At 39.0% G+C, this 21,138-nt stretch overlaps 1 protein-coding gene across 8 annotated transcripts in view; it reads right to left on the minus strand.

Moving 5' to 3' along the window:
* FRYL (FRY like transcription coactivator) overlaps nt 1–21,138 on the minus strand; it is a 328,237-nt gene that overhangs the window by 13,946 nt on the left and 293,153 nt on the right. For all 8 annotated transcript variants that reach the window (XM_077136813.1, XM_077136812.1, XM_077136810.1 and 5 more), the window contains 3 exons: nt 12,600–12,807; nt 12,190–12,339; nt 11,376–11,474 (listed from right to left, as the gene is read on the minus strand). In XM_077136813.1, the coding sequence (XP_076992928.1) occupies nt 11,376–11,474; nt 12,190–12,339; nt 12,600–12,807 (457 nt within the window). The remainder of the gene's footprint in view (nt 1–11,375; nt 11,475–12,189; nt 12,340–12,599; nt 12,808–21,138) is intronic.

Raw genomic sequence — 21,138 nt, forward strand, 5'->3', positions numbered from 1 at the left:
TGCAGAGATTACTGCCACTCTTAAGGACTTGAAAGATGCAGGGGTGGTGATTCCCACCACATCCCCATTCAACTCTCCTATCTGGCCTGTGCAGAAAACAGATGGGTCTTGGAGAATGACAGTGGATTATCATAAACTCAACCAGGTGGTAACTCCAATTGCAGCTGCTGTTCCAGATGTAGTATCATTGCTTGAGCAAATCAATACATCCCCTGGTACCTGGTATGCAGCTATTGATCTGGCAAATGCTTTTTTCTCAATAGCTATTAGTAAGGACCACCAGAAACAGTTTGCTTTCATCTGGCAAGGTCAGCAATATACTTTCACTGTCCTACCTCAGGGGTATATCAACTCTCCAGCCCTATGTCATAATCTTGTTCGCAGAGACCTTGATCGTTTCTCCCTCCCACAAGACATCACACTGGTCCATTATATTGATGATATCATGTTGATTGGACCTAGTGAGCAAGAAGTAGCAACTACTCTAGATTTACTGGTAAGGCATTTGCGTGTCAGAGGATGGGAGATAAATCCAACAAAAATACAGGGGCCTTCCACCTCAGTAAAATTTCTAGGTGTCCAGTGGTGTGGGGCATGTCGAGATATCCCTTCTAAGGTGAAGGATAAATTGCTGCATCTGGCCCCTCCCACAACCAAAAAAAGAGGCACAACGCCTAGTGGGTCTTTTTGGATTTTGGCGACAACATATTCCTCATTTGGGTGTGCTACTCCGGCCCATTTATCGAGTGACCAGAAAAGCTGCTAATTTTGAGTGGGGACCTGAACAAGAGGAGGCTCTGCAACAGGTCCAGGCTGCTGTGCAAGCTGCTCTGCCACTTGGGCCATATGATCCAGCAGATCCAATGGTGCTGGAAGTGTCAGTGGCAAATAGAGATGCTGTCTGGAGCCTTTGGCAGGCCCCTATAGGAGAATCACAACGCAGACCCTTAGGATTTTGGAGCAAAGCCTTACCATCTGCTGCAGATAACTACTCTCCTTTTGAGAAACAGCTTTTGGCCTGCTACTGGGCCTTAGTAGAGACTGAACGCTTAACCATGGGCCACCAAGTTACCATGAGACCTGAGTTGCCTATCATGAGTTGGGTGTTGTCTGACCCACCAAGCCATAAAGTTGGGCGTGCACAGCAGCACTCTATTGTAAAGTGGAAATGGTATATACGAGATAGAGCCAGAGCAGGTCCTGAAGGCACAAGTAAGTTACATGAAGAAGTGGCACAAATGCCCATGGTTTCCACTCCTGCTGCCACATTACCTTCTCTTTCCCAGACCAGAGCTATGGCCTCTTGGGGAGTTCCTTACAGTGCATTGACTGAGGAAGAGAAAACTCGGGCCTGGTTTACAGATGGTTCAGCACGATATGCAGGTACCACCCGAAAGTGGACAGCTGCAGCATTACAACCCCTTTCTGGGATGTCCTTGAAGGACAGTGGTGAGGGGAAATCCTCCCAGTGGGCAGAACTTCGAGCAGTGCACCTGGTTGTTCATTTTGCTTGGAAGGAAAACTGGCCAGAGATGCGTTTGTATACTGACTCATGGGCTGTTGCTAATGGTTTGGCTGGATGGTCAGGGACTTGGAAAGACTATAATTGGAAAATTGGTGGCAAAGAGGTCTGGGGAAGAAGTATGTGGATAGACCTTTCTGAGTGGGCTAAAAACATGAAGATATTTGTGTCCCATGTGAATGCACACCAGAGGGTGACTTCAGCAGAGGAAGATTTTAATAATCAAGTGGATAAGATGACCCGTTCTATGGATACCAGTCAGCCTCTTTCCCCAGCAACTCCTGTTATTGCCCAATGGGCTCATGAACAAAGTGGTCATGGTGGTAGGGATGGAGGTTATGCATGGGCTCAGCAACATGGACTTCCACTCACCAAGGCTGACCTGGCTACAGCCACTGCTGAGTGCCCAATCTGCTAGCAGCAGAGACGCACACTCAGCCCCCAATATGGCACCAGTCCCCGAGGTGACCAGCCAGCTACATGGTGGCAGGTTGATTACATTGGACCACTCCCTTCATGGAAGGGGCAGCGATTTGTTCTAACTGGAATAGACACATACTCTGGATATGGGTTTGCTTTCCCTGCACGCAATGCTTCTGCCAAAACTACTATCCGTGGGCTTACAGAATGCCTTATCCATCGTCATGGTATTCCACATAGCATTGCTTCGGATCAAGGAACACACTTCACTGCAAATGAAGTGCGAGAATGGGCACATGCTCATGGAATTCTCTGGTCTTACCATGTTCCACATCATCCAGAAGCTGCTGGATTGATAGAACGGTGGAATGGCCTTTTGAAAACTCAATTACAGTGCCAACTAGGTGGCAAAAACTTGAAAGGCTGGGGTAATGTTCTCCAGGAAGCTGTGCATGCTCTGAATCAGCGTCCGCTGTATGGTGCTGTTTCTCCCATAGCCAGGATCCATGGGTCCAGGAACCAAGGGGTGGAAATGGGTGTGGTGCCACTCACTATTACTCCTAGTGATCCACTAGGAAAATTTTTGCTTCCTGTCCCTGCTACCCTGAGTTCTGCTGGTCTACAGGTTTTAGTTCCAAAACGGGGTGTGCTTTCTCCAGGAGAAACAACAGTGATACCACTGAACTGGAAGTTAAGATTGCCACCTGGCCACTTTGGGCTACTTATGCCTCTGGATCAACACACCAAGAAGGGGATTACATTATTGTCTGAGGTAATTGACCCTGACTATCAGAAGGAAGTAGGACTGCAACTACATAATGGAGGTAAAGAAGAGTTTTCTTGGAATATAGGAGATCCCCTGGGGCGTCTATTAGTACTACCATGCCCTGTGATTAAAATCAATGGAAAACTGCAACAACACAATCCAGGCAGGACCACTAATGGCTCTGAGACTTCAGGAATGAAGGTTTGGGTCACCCCACCAGGCAAAGAACCATGGCCAGCTGAAGTGCTTGCTGAGGGGAAAGGGAACATGGAATGGGTAGTGGAAGAAGGTAGTGATAAATATGAACTTCGACCACATGATCAGTTACAGAAACGAGGACTGTAATGCTGTTTTGTTTGTGTTATACTATTTAAGTTGTAAGATATCAAGTTTAAGAATGAATGTTGCCCAAGGATTTGCACGCTATTCTGGAGAGATTTAATGTGTTTCCAGTTATATGCAGGACAGTTGAGTATTGTCAGGTTAAAAAAAAAAAATGTGTGCTTATTTGTTTTCATTTGGAAATTAAGTATGGTCTAAGGTGATATATATATATATGTGTCAAGTTGACAAGGGGTGGACTGTCATGGTTAGGGACAGGTGTCAACTTGGCCAAGTTGTGGTACCTGTTCATCTGATTGGGCAAGCGCTGGCCTGTCTGTTGCAATGAGGACATTTCATAGGATTAGGTCATGATCACGTCAGCTACATCCACAGCTGATTCCATTTGTAATCAGCCAAAGGGGAGTGTCTTCTGCAATTAGTGATGCTAAATCCAATCATGGGAAGCCTTTTAAGGAGGACTCAGAGGAGACAGGTTGCATTCCTGCTTTGGCTGGTGAGCCTCTCCTGTGGAGTTCATCCAGGCCATCCATTGGAGTCATCGGCTTCGCAGCCTGCCCTGTGGATTTTGGACTCTGCGTTCCTACGGTCATGTGAGACACTTTCATAAATTTTATATTTGCAAGTGTTCCCTGTTGGTTCTGTTTCTCTAGAGAACCCTAACTAATACACACATGAACAAGCTACATTAAATTTGGAAGAAGACCTCAACGAACCAAACCCAAGTAAAAAAGACCGAATCAATCATCAAATACCTTCCAACAAAGGAAAGCCCAGAACTAGATGGTGTCACAGGTGAATTCTACCAATCATTCCAAGAGGAATTAATACCAATCCTGCTAAAATGCTCACAAAAAAACTGAAAATGAGGGAACACTAACTACCTCATTTTATGAAGCCAACATCCACCTAATACCAAGGCCAGATAAAGATACTACAAGAAAAGAAAATTACAGAACAGTTTCTCTAATTACTATAGATACAAAAATTCTCAACAAAATATTTGTAAACTGAATCCAATAGCACATTAAAAGAATTTTACAACATGATCAAGTGGGTATTTTTCCCTGGTATGCAAGGATGGTTCAACACAAGAAAATCAATCAATATAGTATACCACATTAACAAATCAAAGGGGAAAAAACACATGATCATCTTGATTAACACAGAAAAGGCATCTGACAAAACCCAGCAACCTTTCTTGATAAAGACACTTCAAATGATAGGAACTGAGGGCAAGGGAGCAAGAGGGAAGTATAGGGAGGTATGAAATGTAATTAGTCCTCTAGAGCAGCTAGTAAATATCCAGGAACTGTTCAGAACAACTGTTCCTGGGACATCCATGACTGAATAGGTATCGTACACCAGTCTGGAATAGGTGGAAGGACCAGAGATAACACCACAGAACTTTGAGTAAAACTCCAAGCAGCAGAGACAGGTATCCCATCCTCACTGGCAAGGCAAGTTGCTGGAGACACTTCCCAGTGTGTAAAAAGAAACAGACTCTCCTAGGACTAAAAGAAGGTAGATTAACCAAGCTCCAAGTGCAGTTTTAATGAACAATCAGGACTGCTGAATACAAGCTCTGAGCACAGATAAACCCAGAGAAGGCAGGAAAGTAACTCTGAGGATTCTTTCTTTCCTAGCAGAAGGAAAAGGGGCTGATGAAGAGAAAACAAAAACCAAAACCAAAACCAAAAAGGCTCCTGGAGTCAGCCGAGCTTAGAATACTGGAAAAGGGCTGTGTCCCTTTACAGAGCCCAGTACCAACTCTGGCTCCTGACTGATAACTCTTGGGGCTGGGACTAACTATGAAAAGGGATTTTAGTTTTTCAGTTTAGTTTTTCTTTTTAAAGTATTTTAAGTAGCTCATTAGAGAAAGCCTCAGGCATTTTTAGTTGTCAGCCTCCACCCAGGCAAGGGCAGAGTTGAGATAGGTTTGAGAATCAACCTAGCAAGTCAAGGGAAGGAGGTAATTCCCTAAAGTGCATACCTTCCCCAAGAAAAAAGGGTGGGCGTGCCCCAGTCCAAGTGACCACCTGCCTTCAAAGAAGTAAGACCTCAGGAGCTGGGAATCAGAAATAGCTTAAGACTGCCTTCCACCTCAGGGTCTGTCTCAAGCATGCCCCTAGCAGGCTGAGAAGTGAAGGTACCGGATCACTCTACCCCAGTGGGGAGCTGTGGGCTGACAAGCACCACCTGCTGGACAGATAGGAAAACCATAGAGTCATGAGGCTCCATAGGAAAAGTCAAACAACCTGCTGGATTTCATCCTCAGAAAACCTTGATACTGATTACACCCTCCTCATTTATCAGGGCCTGCTTTGCCTGGAAAAATCTAATTAGTCTCAATCATATCTAGGGAGACCATCCTCAAAAAAGGAGCAAGATCCAGAAAAATGAGCTGAAAATTCCAAACAGTTAAATAGAAGTTATGTAAGAGGCCCAGAATAACTTGAACTGAATGCCAAAAAAGGAGGGAGAGAACAAAGCCAACCAACAAGAAAACCCTAGGTAAAAGAGTGAAATGACCTCCAGAATAAAGTAGTCAAGGAAATAAGATGCCAAGACACCAACAAACAATTATGAGCCATACTAGGAAAACTGAAGATAGAGCCCAAAGGAACAAACACACACTTCAAATGAAATATAGGAATTGAAACAACTAATTAATGTTCAATCAAAAGATATGAATCAAAGGAAACATCCTCAACATGATAAAAGGCATAGATGAAAAACCCACAGCTAATATCATACTTAATGGTGAAAAGCTGAAAGCTTTCCCTCTGAGATCAGGAACAAAACAAGGATGCCAACTGTCACCACTGTGCTAGAAATTCTAGGTATAGGAGGTGGACAAGAAAAAGAAATAAAGGGCATCTAATTGAAAAAGAAGGGGTACAACTTTCACTATTGGCAGATGACATGATCCTATATATTATAAGTACTGAAAAATTTACAGCAAAGCTACTAGAGCTAGTAAACAAATTCAGCAAAGTGATGGGGTACAAGACTAACACAAAGATCAGTAAACTGGTGTTCTAGTTTGCTAGATGCCAGAATGCAATATACCAGAAACGGAATGGCTTTTAAAAAAGGGAATTTAATAAATTGCTAGTTTACAGTTCCAAGACCGAGAAAATGTCCCAATTAAAACAAGGCTATAGAAATGTCCAATCTAAGGAATCCAGGTAAAGATACCTTGGTTCAAGAAGGCCGACAAAGTTCAGGGTTTCTCTCTCAAGTGAGAAGGCACATGGTGAACACAGTCAGGGTTCCTCTCTCGCTGGAAGGGCACATGGCAAACAGCATCATCCACTAGCTTTCTCTCCTGCTTCCTGTTTCATGAAGCTCCCCAGGAGGCGTTTTCCTTCTTCATCTCCCAAGGCCACTGACTAGTGGACTCTCTGCTTCTTGTGGCTATGTTGTTCTTCTCTGGCTCTCTCTGAATCTCCTTCATTTTCTAAAATGTTTCCTCTTTTATAGGACTCCAGAAACTTCTTAAGATCCACCCACATGGGTGGAGACATGTCATCACCTAATCCAGTTTAACAACCATTCTTGATTAAATCACATCTCCAGGGAGATGCTCTGATTACAGTTTCAAACATACAGTATTGAATAGGGATTATTCTGCCTTTACAAAATGGAATTTAGATTAAAACATAGCTTTTCTAGGGGACAGGCATCCTTTCAAACCAGCACAACTGGTAAGGAGCAATCTGAGGAGGCAATCAAGAAAAAAATGCATTTACAATAGCAACTTAAAGACTCAAAATATCTAGGAATAAATTTAACCAAGGATGTAAGGGACCTGTACACAGAAAAACTACAAAACATTGAGAAAAGAAATCTTAGAAGACCTAAATAAACAAAAGGACACTCATATTCATGGATTGAAAGACTAAATATTGTTAAGATATCAATTCTACCCAAATTGATTTACATATTCAACACAAAATTCCAACAGCTACTCTGGAAAAATGGAAAGGCTAATTATCAAACTTATTTGGAAGGGTAAGGGGCCCCAAATAGCCCAAAAACATCTTGAAAAAGAAGATAGAAACTGGAGGACTCAGATTTCCTGATTTTAAAGCCACAGTGTTCAAAAACAGCATTGTACTGGCACAAAGATACATATTGATCAATGGAACTGAACTGAGGGTTCAGAAGTAGACTTGCACATTTATGGTCAGTTGATCTTTGACAAGGCTGCCAAGTCTACTCAACTGGGAGAAAATAGTCTCTTCAACAGATGTTGCTGGGAGAACTGGATATCCATATACAAAAGAATAAGAAGTCCTCAATCTCATGCCTTATTCAAACATTAACTCAAAATGGATCAAAGATCTAAATATAAGAGCTAAGACCATAAAACTCCTAGAAGAAAATCTTGGGAGCCATCTTCAAGACTTTATGGTAGGAGGTCTTGCAATGCACAAGCAATGAAAAAAGTAATAGATAAATAAGACCTCCTCAAAATAGAAGACTTTTGTGCTTCAGACGTCTTTGTCAAAAAGGTAAAAAGGCAATCTACTCAATGGGAGACAACATCTGGAAATCACATATCTGATAAGGGTTTAACATCCAGAATATATAAAGAAGTCCTATAACTCAATGATAAAAGACTAACAACCCAATTAAAAACTGGGTAAAAGACATTTTTCAAAGAGAATCTATAAATGGCAAGAAAGTAACATGAAAAGATGATCATCTTCCCTTGTTATTAGGGAAATGCAAATCAGAACCACAATGAAGTATTATTTCTCACTTAATGGCCAATATTAAGCAAACAGAAAACTACAAGTGTTAAAAAGGATGTAAAGAAATAGGAACATCTGTTCACTACTGGTGGAAATGTAAAATGATATAGCTGCTGTGAAAGACAGTGTGGGTGTTCCTCAGAAGCTAAGTATAGAACTGCCATAGGATCTGGCAATCCTGTTACTAGGTGTATACTCTGAAGAACTGAAATCTGTGACATGAGCAGACATTTGCACACTGATGATCCACAGCAGCATTATCCACAACTGCCAAAAGATGGAAGCACGTGAAGTATCCATCAATTGATGAATGGATAAGCAAAATGTGCTGTATACATACAAAGGAATATTAGTCAGCTGTAAGAAAAATGAAGTCCTGATACATGTGATAACATGTATGAACCTCGGAGACATTATGTTGAGTGAAATAAGTCAGACACAAAAGGACAAATATTGTATGATCTCACCAATATGAATGACATATAATGAGCAAACTTATGAAGTTAATATTTAGAATATAGATTACCAGGAGATAGAATGAGGGTACAGAATGGGGAGCTCATGCTTAATTTGTGCAATATTTTTAATAAGGTTTATTGTAAATTTTTGGAAATGGATAGAGGTGAAGGTAGCTAATTTCTGTGAGGGTAATTAACAGCATTGAATCGTGTATGATTGTGGTTAAAAGGGGGAAGTGTAGGGTCATGTATTTCACTACAAGGAAAGCTAGAAGATAAAACATGGAACTGTATTAACATAGTGAACCTGCTGTGGACAATGAAGGTGGTTAATAATACAAATATAAGAGTGTTCTTCCATGAACTAGAATACAAGCATGTCACTATTACAAAGTGTTAATAATAGGGTAATATATGGGGGAAAATATACCTAATGCAAACTATAGACTATAGTTAATAATAATATTATAATATTCACCCATCAATTGTAACAAGGGTACCAGACCAATGCCACGTGTCAATAATAGGGGAGTACAGGCATATGGGTTTTTTCCCTTTGAAACAATGAAAACAGTCTAAAATTGATTGTGGTAATAAAAGCACAATTCTATGATTATACTGAGAGCCACTAATTGTACACATTGGATGGATTGTATGGTGGGTGAATAAAACTGCTTAAAAAAAGATATAAAGCAACTGTAACTTCTGTATATACTTTTGGTGGAACTGTAAATTGATACAACTTTTTTGGAAATTGCTTGGCAGAAATCTACTGAAACTGAATATATGTATACCCTATGACCCAGCAACTCCATTCCAGGTAGATACGCAATAGATATACAAACACACACACACACAAAAACATATGTAATAATGTACAAAGCAGTACTATTTGTAAGATAACCAGATCTTGTCTGATACTTTTCTGATATTGAAAGTTCTTTCCTCTACTCCAATTCTTTCAGTGCAAATATAAGTCCTTCCTATAAGCAGAGAAAACTTCCATATGCTAAGTCTTTTCTTATACCATATTCTCTACCTGAAATACTTCTCAAGTCTAAAATGAACTATTTGTCAAGGCTGAAGGTCAGATTCCCACCTCATGAAATTTTCCTATTAGCAGAAATTGATCTCTCTTCAGAAATCATACTGGGTCTGCATTGGTTCACTGTTAGACCTGTACCATCTTGGGCAGTTTCTCTCACTGCTAGTATTCTTCATAACTATCACTTACTAGACTCTTTACCTGTGTTACCTAATTACTCATATACAATTCTTGTGCTTTATATTTCTATCTAGAATATTTAGGGATGGGGCAGCAACCTCTGCTTCTCTCACAAGGGAGCAGCCTTCCTTGGCTGACATCCTATCCAGAAAATTTAGGAACATTTATACTTCATCTTTCATAGACCTTTACATATGACAGATAATTAATATTTATTAATAAAAGACATTCTATTTTAGGAAAAAGAATGCCTATGTTATTTGTGCTGGTTTGAAATGCTGTATGTACCCTAAGAAAGCCATGTTTTAATCCTAATCCCATTCTGTAAAGGCAGCCATTTCTTCTATTCCCTATTCAGCATTGTATGTTTGAAACTGTAATCAGATCATTTCCCTGGAGGTGTGATTTAATCAAGAGTGGTTGTTAAGGTGGATTAGATGGAGGTTGTGTCACCATCCATTTGGGTGGGCCTTGATTAGTTTACTGGAATCCTATAAAAGAGAACGACAAGAGAGAAAGCCAGGAGATTCAGACAGCAGAGAATGCTGCAGCACCCAAAGCAGAGTGTCCACCAACCAGCGCTTTGGAGAAGAAGAAGGAAAACACCTCCCGGGGAGTTTCATGAAATAGGAAGCCAGGAGAGAAAGCTAGCAGATGACGCCGTGCTCACCATGTGCCCTTCCAGCCAAGAGAGAAACTGACTGTGTTCACCCTGTGCCTTTTCACCTGAGAGAGAAACCCTGAACTTCATCAGCCTTCTTGAACCAAAGTATTTTTCCCTGGATGCCTTGAATTGGACATTTCTATAGACTTGTTTTAATTGGGACATTTTCTTGGCCTTAGAACTGTAAACTAGCAACTTATTAAATCCCCCTTTTTAAAAGCCATTCCATTTCTGGTATATTGCATTCCAGCAGCTAGCAAACTAGAACAGTAATAAACAGTTTGTGTGAACATGAGAAGCACTTTTATCTTTACACTTTTCTGACCCTGCCAAGTGAAAACATACTGGATTTACCCTCAGGGAAAAGATCTACTCTGTTATTCAGTGCCAACCAGTAATTGATTGCAAGGAATTCTTAGCAAGAAAGATTTGTAATCGTCTCCACACTCATTTCTTCCTTTGCTTGCCCATGTATACATACACATCACAGCAAAAAAGATCACAGGCTGCAGGTTTTCTATACCACAAGGCTGTAATGCATTCTCAAAGAAAAAAACTGCTTTTATTTCTTCCTGTGCAGTGTTGAGAGCAGTATGTAGCCTCCACCTAAATGTTTTTATAAAGCTATGGTTTTTTCTGTTGTGCTCTTGGGTTCTTTGTAGGTCAGTTTTTAAAAGCTGAAGCTAGGAATTCACCAGATAGAAAGCTTAAAGTCCTCACTGTTCACAGCAAAATCCTGAGGCAAGTGCAAAGAGTTCCTCCTTTCTTTTCTTTTTAAATTTATTTTTTATTATCAAACCAAAACAACATACAAACATGGACATTCTTAACATAACAAACATTCCGTGCATGGTGTACAATGGCTCACAATATTATCACACAGTAGAATATTCATCACCATGATCATTTTTTAGAACGTTTGCATCACTCCAGAAAAAGAAATAAAAAGAAAAAAGAAAAAATTCATACATACCAAATCCCTTGCCCCTCCCTCTCATTGACCACTAGTATTTCCATTTACTGAATAGATTTTAACCTTTGTTATCCCTGTTTTTTTCTATAACCATTACCACTCCCTTTCATTGTTCACTAGTATTTAAATGTTAAAATAAATGGAGTAGAGTTCCTCCTTTCTGTCTGAACTATTCTGCTGCCAAGTTAACAGGTTTAATATCAAAAGCAAACTATTTTTTTACATGGTAAAAAGAGACTGACCTGCTCGGCTGCTTCTCTTTTGGCACTGTATGTATCCAGGTGTTCTTGCAACTCCAATACACTGAACTTGAGTGTTTCTAGCAAACCACAGGACATCAGCTTTCAAATCAGAAACACAGGGATCCAGGTTACTATTTCTGATCATAATCATGAGACTGACAACTTTTGGGTCAAAGAATTTCTGTGAATTGTTTTTTGGCTCAACTTGGTGGCAGTGTCCCCAACTACAGTCTGCCCTTTACTATGGGCTGAACTTTCACCAAAATGTTTCACCAATAAGCAGGCAGTGGGATTTCAGGAGTATAGGGAAGGACAGTGCTTTCAAACGCTTTCCAGTATAGACTCAGGCAAAAAAGGCATGCAAGACCAGTACATACTATAAAGATATCACCCTTGAGGCTTTTTAAAGCATAATTTTTCATATAAATATTTAATATATAAACTATGAGAGTGCTTGGAAACAAGTCAGGGAAAGACCAAGGATCCCTGATTACTCCATGGGAAAGTACACAGTTTCCTGAGTACTCGCCTACCCACTTTTATTCAATAATCAGGGAAAAGGTAAAAGTACACATCTCTAGAGTTTGACTCTTTAGCATCTCCAACTGGGATTCTATGAAGGGTGAGGATATGGAGGAGTTAGAATCAGAAATAGTCACAAGTCACTGCATAAAATATACTGGAATTACATATAATGAAGTTGAAAACATGAACCATGACACCTTAAAACTCTGACTTACTTTTTAAAAAACCATTTACTGAATGATACAATTTACATTTAGTCTTTATAATAAGACTGCATGTAGAAACTTACTGTTTCAGCATCCACAAAGACTGTTGGGCATTCTGAACACATCATCATCACTTCCAATGAACTTTTAAATTTGGTACCAACACGTTGTAAATTGTCACCAAGAAAGCTGACTGCCTCATTAGTTATCTCCCCAAACTTTCTTCGAATTGTCTATGGGGAAAAGGTACCAGAAAGTTTAGGACTTCATAAGAAGGCCTGTTTTCAGACCTTTCATATTTCTTTAAATAAAGATACATAATTTATAATTAGGGCAGATTTTTATTTTATGTTATTATTATAATGATATGTAGAATTCTAATAACTGATCTATAAATCCATAAAGTTTCAGGTTTTTCTTTAGAAACATGTTAATTTCCAAAAATGATCAAAGACTTACAAAATGGTATTCTGAAACCATAAATCTCACTGACCTGAAACAGCCGAGAAAACACATGAAAAGTAAACACCGCACAGGACCCATCATTGTCAGACAGCATCTGATTGACGTGGCAGCGCCAGGCTTCTTCTTCATCATCATATGCAACTGGCTGAAAAGCGGCTATTATGGCAGAAAGAAACGGTGATGGCAGAGGTGATGTCTGCACTTCTGGAAAACCATCTGGCTCTTCTTCATCTTGACTGTTAACGCAAACATCATAGTAATCAATAGTACCTTTAAAGAACAGACTCAATTACTTAAAATAGTTCAAGCCATTCAACATAGCTTTCCTATTCAAAAGTACACATTGATTTAGAAAACAGACAACAACCTAAACTGTAAGAAAGCATGAATAGCCAATTTCTGTGTTCTTTCTACTTAGCATTTCAGGACTAAAAATCTAATTTCATTCAGACTCTACTTCAAAACAACCGAAATCCTTTACTATGCCAGCACCATGGATTAATCTCAGTAATTTCTTTGAAAAATAATGCAGATTAGACAGCTTTAACCTTAAATGGTCAATTTTGGAAGATTTTTATCCAAACATCCAAATTGATGGCAATAAAAATAATAATGAAGTCTGCATATTTTGTGTAAAGGGCTGTGCTGATTGTTTTATATGGATTATTTCATTAGATCTTCACACAACTCTACATTGATTAGGTACTATTGTGATCCTGATTCCACAGATGAACTTGTTTGTTCAGTGAGGTGAAATAATGTGCCTAGATTATTGGGTAGAAAATAATAAGAATCAAAATTTGAACACAGGACTTCATGTCAAAAACCAATGCCAGGAGATGGCCAAGATGGTGGCTTAGCAAGGTATGGGATTTAGTTTACCCTCCAGAATAGCTACTAAATTACCAGAAAAAGTATAGAACAACTCCTGGGGCTACATCAGTGACTGAACACACAGCGTACCCCAGTCTGGACCAGCTGGACTGGGTGTGAGCCCCTCTAAAACCATGAGTTCCCCAAGCCGTAGGGCTGGTGCCCCTCTCCAGAGGCTGCTTCCCAGAGGGGAAAGAAAAGGTACTTTATCAGCAACAGGGGCTGAGCACAACTAAGCTTCAAGTGTTAAATTAATTCAAAATTCTGACTACTAAAAATAGGCTCCCAGCTCAGGTGAATCTGGTCAAAGTGGAGGTCGCTGATTTCTGCCCCTGTGGCAAGGGGGCAGGGCTGACAGAAAAAGAAAAAGAAAAGAAAGAGAGGTTTTTGTGGCTGTGTTTCTACAAAGGACTGACTGCCTTTGGATATACCGGCAGGACTTCTCAGGCTGCAACTGTCCCAGGCATAGGCAGAAACAAGCTTGTTTGAGACCTTGTCTGGAGCTTGTGCTTTCCCCAGGGGAAAGGTGAGGCCCAACTCAGGTGGAATTCCTCTCTCAAAGAATTCAGACCCCCAGGGCTTGGTAATTTGAGGCCATTAAAGCCAGCCTACAACCTCTCCTCTGCTTCCACCACGCCCCCAGCAGGGAGAATCTGCCAAAGGTAAAGGTATCGCATCATCTTATGCTGGTGGGACCTGCAGACAGACAAGCACCACATACTGGGCAGTATAAGAAAAACAGAGCCCAGAGAATTCACAGGAAAATCCTTCAACCTGCTGGGTCTTACCCTCAGGGAAAACTGAAGCAGGTGACTCTTTCCTCCTGACAGGAGGCCAGTTTGGTCTGGGAAAATCTGGCTAGGGTCTATAATACCTAAGTAGACCCTCCCAAGGATGGGTGGGTGGGGGAGAAAGGTACCATACAGGCAGGGCAAGAAACAAGAAAACAAGAACCGAAAAATTCTCCTCTGTTAAGCAAAACCTAAGCTAGTGGTCCAGAAAAAGCTGAACTGAGTGTCAAACAACAGACAGACAACAAATTCATCTAGCAAGAAAGCCCTAGGTAAAAGAAGTAAAACAATCTCCAGAATAAACCAATTAAGGTAATTAAATGCCTAGATGCCAGCAAAAAATAACAAATCACATGAGGAAGATTGAAGATATGGCCCAGTCAAAGGAACAAGCAAACAATTCAAATGAGATACAGGAGCTGAAACAATTAATTCAAAATGTACGTACAGATATGGAAAACTTCATCAAAAATCAAATCAATGAATTCAGGGAGGATATAAAGAAGGCAAGGAAAGAACCAAAAGAAGAAATTGAAAGTCTGAAAAACAAATCACAGAACTTATGGGAATGAAAAGTACAGGAATGAAAAAACAAAAGAAATCTACAATGTTAGATTTTGAGAGGCAGAAGATACAATTAGTGAACTGGAGGATGGAACTTCTGAAATCCAACAAGCAAAAGAAAATATAGGGAAAAAAATGGAAAATTAGGAGCAGGGACTCAAGGAACTGAATGACAATATGAAGCACATGAATATACGTGTTGTGGGTATCCCAGAAAGAGAAGAGAAAAGGAGGAGAAAAGTTAATGGAGGAAATTATCACTGAAAATTTCCCAGCTCTTATGAAAGACTTAAAATTAAGGATCCAAGAATTGCTTGTACCTAAAAGAGAATAGATTCAAACAGACGTACTACAAGACACTTACTAATCAGAATGTCAGAGGTCAAAGAGAAAGAGAGAATCTTGAAGGCAGAAAGAGAAAAGCAATCCATCACATACAAGGAAGGCCAATAAGACTATGTGTAGATTTCTCAGCAGAAACCACGGAGGTGAGAAGACACTGGGATGATATATTTAAATTACTAAAAGAGAAAAACTGCCAACCAAGAATTCTATATCCAGCAAAACTATCCTTCAAAAAATGCGGGAGAAATTAAAATATTTCCAGACAAAAAAATCACTCAGAGAATTTGTGACCAAGAGACCAGCTCTGCAAGAAATACTAAAGGGAGCACTAGAGTCAGATACGAAAAGACAGAAGAGAGAGGTGTGGAGAAGAATGTAGAAAGGAAGACTATCAGTAAAGGTAAAAAGAAAAATAAGATTTGACATATAAAATCCAAAAGACAAAATGGTAGAAGAAAGTACTACCCGTGGAGTAATAACACTAAATGTTAATGGATTATACTCCCCAATCAAAAGACATAGACTGGCAGAACAGATTAAAAAACAGGACCCATCTATATGCTGTCTACAGGAAACACATCTTAGATCCAAGGATAAACACAGGTTGAAAGTGAAAGGCTGGGAAAAGATATTACATGCAAATAACAATTAGAAATGAGCAGGAGTAGCTATACTAATATCCAACAACTTAGACTTCAAGTGTAAAACAGTTAAAAGAGACAAAGAAGGATTGTGTATTAATAAAAGGAACAATTCAACAAGAAAAACCTAATACTCATAAATATTTATGCAATGAGCCAGAATGCTCCAAAATACATGAGACAAACACTGCAAACACTGAAAAGAGAAACAGACACATCTACCAAAATAGTTGGAGACTTCAATTTCCCACTCTCATCAATGGACAGAACATCTAGACAGAGATCAATAAAGAAACTGAGAATTTGAATAATACAATAAATGAGCTAGACTTAACAGACATTTATAGAACATTACACCCCACAACAGGAGGATACACCTTTTTCTCAAGTGCTCATGGGTCATCCTCAAGGACATACCATATGTTGGGTCACAGAGGAACTCTCAAAGTTTAAAAAGATTGAAATCATATAAAACACTTTCTCAGATCCTTAAGGAATGAAGTTGGAAATCAATAATAGGCAGAGTGCCAGAAAATTCACAAACATGTGGAAGCTTTTAAACACTTTCAAAAACTTTTAAACACTTTTAAACAACCAGTGGGTCAAGGAAGAAATTACAAGAAAAATCAGTAAATATCTCAAAGAAAATGAAAATGAAAATGAAAACACAACATATCAAAACTTATGGGATGCAGCAAAGGCAGTGCTAAGAGGGAAATTTATTGCCCTAAATACCTATATCAAAAAAGAGAAAGGGCAAAAATCGAAGAATTAACTGTCCATTTGGAAGAAGTATAGAAAGAACAGCAAACTAACCCCAAAGCAAGCAAAAGGAAAGAAATAACAAAGATTAGAGCAGAAATAAATGAATTGAGAGTATGAAAACAATTGAGAAAACCAATAAAACCAGAAGCCAGTTTTGTGAGAAAATCAATAAGATTGATAGACCCTTAGCAAGATTGACAAAAAGAAGAAGAGAAAGGTTGAAAGAGGTGTGGAGAAGAATGTAGAAAGGAAGACTATCAGTAAAGGTAAAAAGAAGAAAAATTAGATATGACATATAAAATCCAAAGTGCAAAATGGTAGAAGAAAGTACTACATGTGCAGTAATAACACTAAATGTTAATGGATTAAACTCCCCGATCAAAAGACATAAACTGGCAGAATGAATTAAAAAACAGGACCTATCTATATGCTGTCTACAGGAAACACATAAGAAATAAGGTCAGAAATGGAAGAGGAGACATAACCACTGACCCCACAGAAATAAAGGAAGTAATGGCAGGATACTATGAACAACTTTATGCTAATAGATATGACAATACAGATGAAATGGACAACTTCCTAGAAAGGCATGAACAACCAACTTTGACTCAAGAAGAAATAGATGACCTCAACAAACCAATAACAAGTAAAGAAATTGAATCAGTCATTAAGAAACTCCCCAAAAAGAAAAGTCCAGGACCTGATGGCTTCACATGTGAATTCTACCAAACATTCCAGAAAGAATTAATACTACTTCTGCTCAAACTCTTCAAAAAAACTGAAGAGGAGGGAAAGCTACATAACTCATTCTACGAAGCCAACATCACCCTCATACCAAAGCCAGACAAAAATATTACAAAAAAAGAAAACTACAGGCCAATCTCTCTAATGAATAAAGACGCAAAAATCCTCAACAAAATTCTAGCAAATCGAATCCAGCAACAAATTAAAAGAATTATACATCATGGCCAAGTAGGATTCATCCCAGGTATGCAAGGATGGTTCAACATAAGAAAATCAATTAATGTAATACACCATATCAACAAATCAAAGCAGAAAAACCACATGATCATCTTGATTGATGCAGAAAAGGCATTTAACAAAATTCAACATCCTTTCCTGTTGAAAACACTTCAAAGGATAGGAATACAAGGGAACTTCCTTAAAATGATAAAGGGAATATATGAAAAACCCACAGCTAATATCATCCTCAATGGACAAAAACTGAAAACCTTCCCACTAAGATCAGGAACAAGACAAGGATGTCTGCTATCACCACTTTTATTCAAAATTGTGTTGGAAGTTCTAGCCAGAGCAATTTGACAAGAAAAAGCAATACAAGGCATCAAAATTGGAAAGGAAGAAGTAAAACTCTCACTGTTTGCAGATGATATGATACTTTACGTCGAAAACCCCGAAAAATCTACAGCAAAACTACTAGAGCTAATAAATGAGTACAGCAAAGTGGCAGGTTACAAGATCAACACTCAAAAATCTGTAGTGTTTCTATACACTAGTAATGAACAATCAGAGGGGAAAAGCAAGAAAAGAATTCCATTTACAATTGTAACCAAAAGAATAAAATATTTAGGAATAAATTTAACTAAAGAGACAAAAGACCTATACACAGAAAACTACAAGAAATTGTTAAAAGAAATCACAGAAGACCTAAATAGATGGAAGGGCATACTGTGTTCATGGATTAGAAGACTAAATATAGTTTAGATGTCAATTCTACCTAAAATGATTTACAGATTCAATGCAATACCAATCAAAATCCCAACAACTTACTCTTCAGAAACAGAAAAACCAATAACCAAATTTATCTGGAAGGGCAGGGTGCCCCGAATAGCTAAAAGTATCCTGAGAAAAAAAAAATGCAGTTGGAGGCCTCATGCTACCTGACTTTAAGGCACATTATGAAGCTACAGTGGTCAAAACAGCATGGTACTGTCATATAGATAGATATATTGACCAATGGAATCAAATAGAGTGTTTAGATATAGACCCTCTCATCTATGGACAACTGATCTTTGATAAAGCAATCAAGCCAACTCACCTGGGACAGAACAATCTCTTCAATAAATGGTGCCTAGAGAACTGGATATCCATATGCCAAAGAATGAAGGAAGACCCATATTTCACATCCTATACAAAAGTTAACTCAAAATGGATCAAAGACCTAAACATTGGATCTAAGACCATAAAACAGTTAGAGGAAAATGTAGGGAAATATCTTATACATTTATAATTGGAGGCGAGCTTTGAAGAAAGAAGTAAATGAGAACTCCTCAAAATTAAACACTTTTGCACATCAAAGAACTTTGTCAAGAAAGTAAAAAGACAGCCTACACAATGGGAAACAATATTTGGAAATGATATATCAGATAAAGGTCTAATATCCAGAATTTATAAAGAGATTGTTCAACTCAACAACAAAAAGACAGCCAATCCAGTTACCAAACGGGCAAAAGACTTGAACAGACACTTTTCAGAAGAGGACATACAAATGGCCAAAAGGCACATGAAGAGATGCTCAACTTCCCTGGCTATTAGAGAAATGCAAATCAAAACCACAATGAGATATCATCTCACAACCACCAGAATGGCCATTATCAATAAAACAGAAAATGACAAGTGCTGGAGAGGATGTGGAGAAAGAGGCACACTTATCTACTGTTGGTGGGAATGTCAAATGGTACAACCGCTGTGGAAGGCAGTGTGGTGGTTCCTCAAAAAGCTAAATACAGAACGGCCATTTGACCTGGCAATACCATTGTTAGGTATGTCCTGTCAGAGGACATCAGGGCAAAGACACAAACGGACATTTGCACACCAATGTTTATAGCACCATTATTTACAATTGCAAAGAGATGGAAACAGCCAAAATATCCATCAATAGACAAGTGGCTAAACAAACGGTAGTATATAAATACGGTGGAATATTATGCAGCTGTAAGACAGCATACATTTATGAAGTATGTAACAACATGGATGGAGCTTAAGGACATTATGCTGAGTGAGATTAGCCAAAAACAAAAGAACAAATGCTGTATGGTCTCACGGATATGAACTGACATTAGTGAATAAACTTGGAATATTTCGTTGGTAACAGAGACCATCAGGAGATAGAAATACGGCAAGATACAGGGTAATTGGAGCTGAAGGGATACAGATTATGCAACAGGACTCAATGTAAAAACTCACAAATGGACAGCACAATACTACCTAACTGTAATACAATTATGTTAAAACACTGAATGAAGCTGAATGTGAGAATGATAGAGGGAGGAGGGCTGGGGGCATAAATGAAATCACAAAGAAAGATAGACGATAAAGACTGAGATGGTATAATCTAGGAATGCCTACAGTGTTTAATGATAGTGACTAAATGTACAAATTTTAAAAATGTTTTTGCATGAGGAAGAACAAAGGAATGTCATTACTGCAGGGTGCTGAAAATAGATGGTAATTAATATTTAAAAATTTTAAGTTATGTGTGAGACTAAAGCAAAAAATGTTCATTTGGTACAAAATTTATATTTTGACTAGTGCATTTCCTAATATAACTTATGTAGATACTTGGTTGAACACCATAAGTACATGGAACCTTGAGTAGGACATGAGATTTTGTTGGTTTGTCCAGAGTGATGCCCTGATAAATCCCAGAGTGATTTGAACAGTGAATAAAAAGGTATTTGCAAAGTCCCCTTTGGGGAACGGTGAGAAAGGGGGAAAATTCAACTTCCCCAAGTTGAATTCTTGATATTCTCATAAACAGTATGGATAATCAAAGCTATGGGCTGAGCCTCCAGTCTTGGGGTTTGTTCATATGACACTTAACCCCACAAAGGATAGGTCAAGTCTACTTAAAATTAGGCCTGAGAGTCACCCTCAAGAGAACCTTCTTTTGTTGCTCAGATGTGGCCTTTCTCTCTCTTCAGCAAATGCAACAAGCAAACTCATCACCCTCCCCCTGTCTACATGGGACATGACTCTCAGGGGCATGGACCTTTCTGGCAACGTGGGACAGAAATCCTGGAATAAGGAGACACAGCATCAAGGGATTGAGAAAAACCCTAGAATGAGCTGAGACTCAGCATCAGGGGATTGAGAAAACCTTCTCGACCAAAAGGGGGAAGAGTAAAATGAGACAAAATAAAGTGTCAATGGCTGAGAGATTCCAAACAGAGTCAAGAGGTTATCCTGGAGGTTATTCTTATGCATTAAATAGATATCACCTTGTTAGTCAAGATACAGTGGAGAGGCTGGAGGGAACTGCCTGAAAATGTGGAGCTGTGTTCCAGGAGCCATGTTTCTTGAAGATGATTGTATAATGATATAGCTTTCACGATGTGACTGTATGATCGTTAAAACCTTGTGTCTGATGCTCCTTTTGTCTACCTTATCAACAGACAAGTAAAACATGGAATAAAGATGAATAATAGAAGGAACAAATGTTAAAATAAATTTAGAGTGAAATGTTGGTGATTGGGGAGGTGGAGGGGTGGGGGTAGGGTATATATGAATTTTTTTCTGTTTTCTTTTTATTTCTTTTTCTGAATAGATGCAAATGTTCCAAGAAATG

The sequence above is a fragment of the Tamandua tetradactyla genome, chromosome 19 (assembly GCF_023851605.1).
Source record: "Tamandua tetradactyla isolate mTamTet1 chromosome 19, mTamTet1.pri, whole genome shotgun sequence".
NCBI classification, from domain to species: Eukaryota; Metazoa; Chordata; class Mammalia; order Pilosa; family Myrmecophagidae; genus Tamandua; species Tamandua tetradactyla.